Raw genomic sequence first — 10,159 nt, 5'->3', positions numbered from 1 at the left:
AAATCCGAAGTCTCCTACACTAAGTGCGACCTTAACTTGTTCACTCCACCGGAGACATCTTAAACTTCTATATCTTCTTCCTCCAACTACCGTTTCATATTTCTTTTTCGTTGGAGCGATTTTCACGACATGAACAATTATCATATCAATTATATCAATCTCTTGATAAAGTTCATAGAGTTCGTGGTTCATTCGGATGCGACATTCGCCACCAACTGAGAAAGGAGCAAAGATTTTACAATAAACTTTGCTTTCGAAAACAGCCAGTGCTGCTTCACCAATCTGTGATTGTGTCCATAGGTAGGATGAGTGACATATAGAGCGTAAAGCTATATAATAATCTATATTTATGTATATTATATTAATATATATGTATATAAATTATTATAAATTGCTATAAAAAAGAAATATAAAGTTGTCTAAAAATTTATAAAAATTTTATATTTATTTATAATTATAATTCTAAGTTTGTAATTCCTAAACTAAATTTTTATTACTTCTACAAATAAAAATTAATATCTATTTTTCTGAATTCTCCATCTGTTTCCAAAAATCAATTTATAATTTGTTGTCCAATATTGATAGGATCTATCAGATGTTAAACTTAGCTAATAGCAAGAGATATTCGTATAAGCCACAAAAACATTAAAATATAGAAATAAAATGCCAAGAACATATAATGTATACGTATATATACTAAATTATATATTATTATAAAAAAATAATAGCTACAAAAAATTTATAAAAACTTATTTCTAATTCTCTTGTAATTTATACATACACAATTTTTTTTTTATTATCTCACTTACATAAATTAACGCTTATTATTTAAGATCTAAAAGAACTAAAATGTAAATTAAAAAAGAGAGTAACTACATTTCAAAACAAAGCAAAACAAAAACATTTATCTTCAAAATATCTTATGCAATTTAAAAAGTGCAAAATTAAATCAAAATATGTCGGCTTACATCAAAACAAAAACGTTAAATAACTGTGTAAAATCAATGGAAAAACGTTTTTTTGCAAACTAGATTTCTACTTATGTGCATAAAAATTTAGTAAATATCTTGGCTGTAGGAAAAAATATATCAATCTTGTTTTACAAGTTGTGAAAAAAAGGCGGAGCACGAAAATTCATTGCAGCCATATTACTTATTTGCATTGAGAAGAGAGAGAAAAGATCTGCTTTAGCATCTCTCATTCATACATACAGCTCACTCCGTACGGAAAACAAGAAAATTTGTGCTTTTTTCTTATCCACTCACACCACCTCAAACGATACAATAATATGAACACAGTGGGTGTTCGCTTGTACGATCATTCTACTCTAGCAACAATACAATTACTTTGGCTAAGTAGTTGTTTACTTGTATAAATACGTGTGAGCCAGTAATCCTGTTTGCTCTCTTGACTAGAGCGTGGGTTTGTTTATTTTCTTTTGTTGTTATTTGTTGTTATTGCTGATGCAAGCAAACATAAACTTGTTGTTTTTGTTTTTTGTTTTTTATTATGTTCAGTTTTGTTGTTTATCGTTGTATTCGGTCAAACAGCATGCAAGAAGAGTGGTAAACTAAGAAAAATCTGTTTTGGTGCTACTGCTGACCGTTTCAAAATCAGTTTAAGACTGACATTCAAGCAAGAAGGAACTAACGGGAAGTGTGAAAAATTAATAAGATAATAAAATTCAATGCTTATCAGAATTTTTTTTTAATTTATGGATTTTTTAAGTTAAATTGGTAAACAAGTGTTTATGTTTAAAAAAATATATTAAAAAAAAGTGAATTTTTAATAAACTCGAAATAATTAATTAAGTTGATATATACAAACGAAAAAAAAAAATTATACGTAATTGAACTTAATAAGAATGGCAGTTTCGGCTTTAAATATGACACCATACTTTGCTGGATATCCTTTTCAAGGTAATTATTATTTTTAAACAAAATTTTATTTTATATTTATAAAAAATAAGTTACTATTTTTACATGAGTTTCTTTGAATTACAAATCTTGTTTTTATATCATGTGTTAAGCTAGTTTTTAGTAAAACCACCGAGTTCTGAAACTAGGTTTGATTGGCAAAACTAGGTTTGCTTGCGATCGATACTTTTTTGTTCGAATTTTGTGGGCCTATAGAATATAATTTAGGATAATCCCTAAATATTATTGCTAAATAACTTAAAATAACTTTTAATTATTGGTTAATTTTTTTAATCTGTTAAATTAAATAAATTGTTTTAAATTAATCTCGAGTGTTATGTGTTGGATCTGATATGATCCAATTTATAACTGTAGTAAATCTCGAATGAAAAAGTTAGCCTAAATTTGTCAATCAAAAACGACATAACAATACTAGATATGTAAAATTTTAGCTAAAATTTTTAAATCTACTATCTATCTTACTGTATATATTTAGAGATGATAATAGATTCAATAGGAGTATAGTTAATAAGTACTAATTATGTAAAATTATAGTCAAATTAAATAGTATTTCTACCTTTATTAACTGCATTATTAAATATATTGATCGATGAGAGTAGATTCAATAGAATAATAGTTAAATAGATTCATCAAGTTTATATATACTACGTTTGAAAATTTTTACTTTCAAGATTAAAATCTCTTTTAATAAATATTATTTTTATCTCTGTATATATTTTATCTTTTCTCTTCTAAATAATAATCAGTAAGGAAAATCTAAAATAATTCATTAAGTAAGTTTTTAGTACTAGTTTAACCATTTATTTACCAAACAATAAACAAAGCAACACTCAACAGCGCCAACTTGTCTGCCATATCTTATTACCATCTATTTTAAATTGTGATTATATTTATAAATACACCTATTTTCAACAAATTTTCTAACTTAATCATAAATATTGCAAAGTCATTTACTAAAAAAATATGAGCTTAACACCTTCGTTTCATGAAAAACAAGCAAAATAAAAAATAAAAAGTAAAAAAACCAAGAAAAGCAGCGTACAAATTTCATGTACAACGCCTTACTAACAACAATACTGACAAATATACCGAGAATATATCTTACAAGAAGCAACAGCAGCACATCGTCTTCATCATCATCATCATCATCATTAAATTAGTAATAAAAAATTCCAATAATCATGATCAGCTTTTTGACTTATTGATTGTGATCGTTCAAACCTGTATCCAAAAAAAAAAAAAAATACGAAAAACAAAAAAAAAATTGACTTAAATATTTTCACTGCTACATGTGCACAATATAAAAGTCCACCGATCCGATCGTCTTAAACAACAGTACAACCAATGCACATATACACATACAATTCAACTGACTGACTGTGTTCTTTCCTAACAATAATGGAAACCAAAAACAAAATCTCAACACAACGCAACACACCACACCAAAGCACAGCACAGCACACAGCACAAAGCACAAACGACGGTGGGCAATGGATCTATCGATTTGAGTACTACATAAACTTTCATAAATATGCGCTCATAAACTGAACGCAGACTCTTTTGCGTTAGCAGACGTATTGGCGCGTCGGTATATCTTTGATCTTCTACTACTTGTGGATCACGTACGTATGGATCTTGCACGCTTGTATATGGGGGCACCCCTCCAGTAAATGTTTTATATTAGCTTGCACAGCTGGAGTAAATAGCAACAACAACAGCAACAACAGTACAAGCAACTACTACAATAACAAAAAAATTTTCAAATTAAAACAAAACAAAATTAAATAAAATAAAAACACAAAAGAGAAGAAGAAAAAAATTCTGTTGTACGCAGTGTTCAGAGGCTGGATTATTAGTTCGATTCCAGATTTCGATGCGTCAAGCTTTTGAATAAAGCAATGCACTTTTCTGACGGACGCATAGAAATAAACTGACAGATATTTGAGCTAAAGAATTTTTTATTCTGTTTTCGTAGTTTTCCCCTCATGCCTGCCCTATGCCCAAGCATATATTTTTTATTTTATGTAATATTCATATGTTATGAAGATCAGTTTGTTAAGCCGATCTTTAGTTTTGCCCCATAAGCCGACTATTTTGAATATTGTTGCTTTTGTTTAATTAATTGATTTGAGTGCACATCTAGCATTAATACTCGTATCATATTTTCATAAAGCATAAGATCAGTGAGATCAGCTACTATGAGTAGCTACTATGATCAGCAAAAGATCAATTAAGCTAGCTGCGCTTCTGTCAGTTTTGTTTCTCAAACAAAAAATATATTCATTTGTATGGCAACAACATTTCCACTCGAACAAATTAAGACTTCCAACTGATTAGGCATTGAGCATTTAAATATAATTAAATAAAATGAAATAAGATAATATATTTCGAAAGAATGCGAAATAATGTAACAAACAGTTTTAGGCCAACCGCAGTTAAGAAAGGTTAAACCAATTTTATATTTACATAACTTCAATATGGAAGATTTTTTTCTTGTATGAACTCGTATTGCATGATCATAATAAGAATTGCCGATGCCAAATCTAGTGATCGTGTGAACTGATGCTCAACCTAGTTTTGCACTTAATCTTAAGTCGCGCACAATAGCCTATTAATTTTAAGTACTTTTGAAAAACTAAAGAATAACAAAAATGATCTTAAGCAATTTTTATCTTGCGTATTATCTATTTGAAATGCTACCCCCGCTTATGCCTCATTTGATTTTGCATACAATATGCACTACCATTAGCATTCACTCTTATGGAAAATAGAGATCACTTTTTTTTTGAACAATGAAAGTAATTCAAGCTGAAAGAAATTACAATTGTAATACAAAAACACTGAAGATATTGAGTTCATATATTATAAACAATTCATATGCAAAAGAAACGAATTGAAAAAAAAGTGAACATTAATAAACAACAAAAAAAAATCATCAGTAATGGAGTTGGTGTTGGACTCATATTTTTTGTAAGATTTTTGATCCTCTATGAGTTGACGATAACTACCGCATCTTAACTAGGAAGAATAATGTATGGAGTCTTACACCTATTTCATATCAAGGTGAACAATTAGCTACGAAGTGGTAAATTCTACATCTCGAAACTCATCACCCTTTCAGATGGCCAAGTAACGTTTACCTCTTGCAAAAAGGAACTCATAAACCACTCATATAATGACGTTGAGAATAATGGTTTTAATAGCTATATGGCACAAGTTTTAAAGTTATATATTTTTATGTTAGACTTTTTACCTATATTTTGCTTGTTGTAGGTTATTTAATGTTATTTATAATAGGTTTATAGCCAAACATATACTTTCATAATAAGTAAATTTGCAATATACTTAAGCAGACTCTGTGTAATTACATCCTTCCTTACAACTAATATATAAACATTTTTATTATATTAAAATAAATAAAAAATAATATAATATTTATTTTATTTTTTTAGGACAAGGACGTGTTAATCAACTTGGCGGTGTATTTATTAATGGACGTCCCTTACCAAATCACATTCGCCGTCAAATTGTTGAAATGGCTGCTGCTGGTGTACGTCCATGTGTTATTTCTCGACAATTACGTGTATCACATGGTTGTGTTTCAAAAATTTTAAATCGTTATCAAGAAACTGGATCGATACGACCAGGTGTCATAGGTGGTAGCAAACCACGTGTTGCCACTCCTGATATAGAAGCGAAAATTGAAGAAATGAAGCAAAATAATCCTGGAATTTTTAGTTGGGAAATACGTGCCAAATTAATTGAAAATGGCATGTGCGATAAAAACTCTGCACCATCAGTTAGCTCTATCAGTCGTCTATTACGTGGTGGAGTACGCTCAGAAACAGGTTCAAATGCGCATTCCATAGATGGAATACTTGGTTCTACTTCATCTGGTGATGAAAGTGATGATGAAACTGAACCAGGTGTACAACTCAAACGAAAACAACGTCGCTCTCGTACAACCTTTTCTAATGATCAAATTGATGCACTTGAACGTATATTTGCTCGTACACAATATCCAGATGTCTATACTCGAGAAGAATTAGCTCAAAGTACTGGTCTAACAGAGGCGCGTGTTCAAGTTTGGTTTTCTAACAGACGTGCACGTTTGCGCAAACAATTGAATACACAACAAGTTTCATTTGGTACAACACAATATCACACCCCAACCAGTCAGACTATGAGCGGTGCTGCATTAGCACATACACATAATCTTAATTTCTATGGCGCTGCATCCAGCCAAACATGGCCAACATTAAGTGGACAGCAATCTACTACTTCATATGAGCCACATCATACTTTTGGACGTTCCAGTGGAAATTCTGTGTCTTCGATGTCACCCTCCAGCACTAGCAGTTCCGCTTCATTGAGTCCAGTACATACAAATGCTTTAGCTGGTGTTCCACAAGTAGCCACAAATACGTCTTCGAAAACAGCTACCAATTGTTATTCATACCCTGCTAATGGCGAAGCAAATACTGCAATCAACTCCTCGGCCGCCTATACTATGCCTACATCATCGACATTTGCTAACACTGCAGCCACGTCTGCTGAACAATTACGCACGCAATTTGCTTCTGCCGCTGCCTCCGGTGCTCACCATCCTTCTGTGTCATCGTGGGATAGCTATAATTTTCCCGGTCATTTTTTCCCGACTGGAAGCAATCATATGAACGGATATCATCACCAGGCTGTTATTGAAAATAAGACCTCAGCTTCCGCTTACCCATACTTTGGATTCTAAAAAATAACTATCATGTTATATAATTACTTATGGGCAAGCTAAGTTTTATAAAGACTGTAAAATGATTTGGAAATAAAATCTTTTAGATGATTTGTTTTGATATCAAAAAGTATTTCTTTCTCTTTGTGCCTCTTTTTTCATTAAAAATAAGTCATATACTTTGTTCCTAAGTCTGATTTTGTATTTATAAGAGTACAGTAATGAGATTAAGACTGTGGTAACAATTATGGTATGTTTATGTATAATTGTTTTTGTATAATTAAGTTTTTTAATTATTCGTTATTTTTATAATAAAAAAAAAAAAAATTTGTAAAATAATAAAATTTTTAAAACGAAAATACTAGAGTTTTGTTTTCTTTAACGAATCTGTATCTAAAACAGAAATAAAATTAAAAAAAATTTCTGCTACCTTATCTGGGTCAATAATATGAAAAAATATTATGCATATTCAACTTATTTTCCTACATAAAAAACATAAAATAATTCTTTAGTCGAAGAAAGGAATAAAATTTGTTGTTTCATTCTCATTTCAACAAGACTTTCACAACTTCAGTCAAAAAATCCTCAACAGTTTACTGACAGTGATCTATCGTTAAATGGCATATCGAAAATACAAGAAAGGCTTATACAAGAAAGGCATATCGAAAATACAAGAAAGGAACAGGTAATATGGGATCTATCTGCAATATAATTATTGCGTTATTGTAGTTACTTAAGTCGACACAAGAAACAAAATGATATAGATGAGATATAGATTTCACAGCCCGAATAACAACAATAATAGAATGGTTGAACTTTTAGTGTAATTATACGTACAAATATATGAAGTACCAGATAATACAAAGCTCAATGGTCTCGGGTGCTTTCAGCAGCACTTTTTTAAGCTTAAACTTCAATATAACCTATGTTTTCCACACTATGTGAATGAAACGAAAATGTCCAAAACCACCTTAATTTTTGTTACTTCTTAGTAGTATGCACTTTAGTTAATCTTTCATTGGGCATACATTGTGCTACATACATAGGGTGCTTTTTTTTGGCTGCATGAGAACTTTAAATGACAATTCAAGGTAGAAATATTGTTGGAATGGACATTTTTTTATTATAATCTGGTAGATAATTTCATGGCATTTGTTTTTTAAATACGATTTCCGGTATATGTCTACCGTGGCTACGAGTTAATTGGTGCATTGATCAGTCCAATTTTTAACTATCTTTTGCAATAAATGCGGCCGTATACCGTAGGGAGTCAATGATGGCATAAACATTAGCTTCCAATGCTTCAAGGTTTGCTGGTTTGTTGGCATAAATCAATGACTTAACATAATCCCATAAAAAGTAATCGAGAGGTCTTAAATCGCACTTTTAGAAATAAAGTTGTTACGAAATTGATTTTGCAATAAAATAGTCAATTTTAATGAATAAATGGTTATAAATATAATAAATATAATTTTGCTCATTAACGTAACCAATTAATCAGAAATAATCTTCATCACTAAGCATAATTCTTCGACGAAGTGCTCTATGAACCTCGTGAAAAGATTAATTTTTTCAAGGTTAATTTTCACAATTTGAAAACGTTGTTCTAGCGTTAAGCATTCATGATAAATTGTTAAACCTTATTGAACAGAAATGTCAAAACAGTTTAACATTCTCAGCTGTCAAACCATAGTTATCAATATCTATAGTTCTAATACAGCTAAAAACACACAGGTGACATTTCTGATCACCTTTTAATGTGATACTGGTTCCTTTGCTGATATTGATTCTTTGTAATACATATAAATGAAATAAAAGTAATTGCTTACTAATTTCATTTAAGTTTTCCAATATTCGACTAACTGCTATTGTAAATGGATTTGGATATATCTGTAGATATTGCAACAGTGGATATTATGAAGATATATGTTTACAATGTAAACTTTGATGTTTGGCTATCATCAGAGAAACCGGTGACTGAGAATTTTGTCAGTCACGTCCTCTGTGTCAAAACCTAGTGGAAGGTAGTTTTATATATAATTCCAATAAATTAAATAAAACGCGATACTAATAATGTGAAGACTTTTCAATGGAAATATAGAATCACAATTTCCTGCAATGAAGATCAAAACTTTTTCTGCGACAGAAGTAGGGAGAAAAATTATGTCTAAGTTAATGAAATAGTGATTAGAATAAATGGAATTAACATATTCGCATATACCTAGATCATTTTCGATAAAAACACTTTATAATATCAATAAACTACTGATACCAGTAAAATGTAATTTTGGAAGGATTTCATATTCGATTCGGATGTTTGTGTATATCTTTATTAAAGATTCCGAAGCATGTTTTCTTATGCTTAATAAATATTATATATTAAAATTTGTAGCTCTAATTTACTGCTCTTGTTAATGCATATAAGAAATCTATCCATTAATCCATCCAATGGTAATGATAATATGAACAAGTGATTTCAGAAGTCCATAATTTCTTTCGAAGATAATTAACTTTACTATACGTTAAAAATTGATTTATTATATCTGTATAAAACATTCGACCAACAGGTTTGGTTACCATTAGATATTATTTTATCATTAACAGTAATTAATTAATCATTAATTATAATACATATGTGCTAACAATTGAAATTAAAAAGATTACTTCCGATTTGTGAATATAAAGAGTTAAATCCGTTCAAATATGTTATCTTAAGTTTGCTTTATTATTTCATGATTACTATTTATGATGATTTAATAATCCGTAAACCTGGTTGTCAATATTGTATATGATTTTACACCTTGCCGAACAACTTGTGTGTTCAAATTAAAAAAAACATATACCTATATACATACGTCACAAAATGGATGTCACAACCGCACCTATTATGAACAATTTAAATGAATGACAATTAAAGAATCCCAAACAAGCAGTAATTGTTTAAATTATTTTTATAAAAAGAAGAAACACTAAAAAACCTCATCAAAAATGTCCTATTGTTATATCTTATTCTCTAAGATAGATAAAGTAACTCAACTTGATAATTCGAAAATAATTTTTTTAAAAAGATTATTGTCAATTTCAAAATATAACATCCACCCAAAAAAGGATGAGAATAAATGCGAAGAATACAGTACAGAAACTGAATAGTAGTGTAGACAAAAATGCAGGAAAATACGACCACCAACGACAGTCTTTGAATTTTCCGACTACTAACTGAGAGTAGCAAATTTACCGACATCGATATGTCACTCCATTGATAAAATTGAGGGAGTCTTTCATTTTTATAAGCAATTCACTTTGCATAGTCACATTAGTACAACATACACACCCTACACTATAGGTAAGAGAATAACATGCTTGTGAACTACTCTAACTTTGAAGATACTTAGATATAGCAGAATGACATCACGATCTAAAAACATGCTTTAGTTATTAAAATGAGTAGGAGGATAGCCGACCATGTAACAAGAGAATTAAGTAAGGACTTGCTCTC

The 10,159-nt window shown here is 30.0% G+C and overlaps 1 protein-coding gene across 1 annotated transcript; it reads left to right on the top strand.

Moving 5' to 3' along the window:
* Window positions 1–1,864: 1,864 nt before the first annotated feature.
* LOC119680695 (protein gooseberry-like) lies at window positions 1,865–6,700 on the top strand. Its single transcript, XM_038093638.1, has 2 exons — window positions 1,865–1,919; window positions 5,390–6,700. Exons 1-2 carry the CDS (start codon window positions 1,865–1,867, stop codon window positions 6,682–6,684), a joined length of 1,350 nt encoding a protein of 449 aa, XP_037949566.1. The 3' UTR covers window positions 6,685–6,700.
* Window positions 6,701–10,159: the final 3,459 nt, after the last annotated feature.

This window comes from Teleopsis dalmanni, chromosome 2, assembly GCF_002237135.1.
Source record: "Teleopsis dalmanni isolate 2A chromosome 2, ASM223713v2, whole genome shotgun sequence".
In the NCBI taxonomy this organism is placed as follows: Eukaryota; Metazoa; Arthropoda; class Insecta; order Diptera; family Diopsidae; genus Teleopsis; species Teleopsis dalmanni.
This window is presented reverse-complemented; position numbering and strand designations above follow the sequence as displayed.